At 63.7% G+C, this 526-nt stretch overlaps 1 protein-coding gene across 1 annotated transcript in view; it reads right to left on the bottom strand.

Moving 5' to 3' along the window:
- Nucleotides 1-526, bottom strand: part of PANX2 (pannexin 2) — a 26,455-nt gene that overhangs the window by 22,750 nt on the left and 3,179 nt on the right. The window contains exon 2 of the mRNA XM_010581318.1: nucleotides 223-447. Within this exon, the coding sequence (XP_010579620.1) occupies nucleotides 223-447 (225 nt within the window). The remainder of the gene's footprint in view (nucleotides 1-222; nucleotides 448-526) is intronic.

Raw genomic sequence — 526 nt, 5'->3', positions numbered from 1 at the left:
GGCTGTGCAACGCGAGGCAGCCTCCCCTCTCCCCGGAGCCGGGCAGGGAGGTGTCCGCGGGAGGCGGGCAACGGAAAAGAGCGGCCCGGTGACAGCTGTGCGAGTTAAGCGCTGCCCCCGCTTTGCGATTCGTGCTGTACAACAGCGGCGAAGCAGCCACGCAGCAGGACGGAGCGGAGCTGCCTCGCTGGAAGTGCTGCGGACAAGGAAGAGGGCATTTACCTGGCGACTTCGGTTCCCTCGGTTCCCGGGGGGCGGTGAGCAAAACCGATGACTCGCAAATAAGAGCGGAAGCCGCAAATAAACTTAGACTGGACCTTCCTGCCGGAAAACGGTCCCCGCACCTCCACAAGTAACGGAATCGCTCCGGATTCGGAGCGGGAGGCGAGTGATGGGTTGACGCGTGTTATTGCGGCGGGTGGCTGGCGCTTGCATGGAAATGCCCGCCTGCACCAAGCAGCGGTAACGTGCGGAGCAATTCAAGAAGGGGCTTGCAGCAGCCGTGGGGAGGAGGAGGAGGAGGAGG

This window comes from Haliaeetus leucocephalus, unplaced genomic scaffold, assembly GCF_000737465.1.
Source record: "Haliaeetus leucocephalus isolate CR32 unplaced genomic scaffold, Haliaeetus_leucocephalus-4.0 Scaffold763, whole genome shotgun sequence".
NCBI classification, from domain to species: domain Eukaryota; kingdom Metazoa; phylum Chordata; class Aves; order Accipitriformes; family Accipitridae; genus Haliaeetus; species Haliaeetus leucocephalus.
This window is presented reverse-complemented; position numbering and strand designations above follow the sequence as displayed.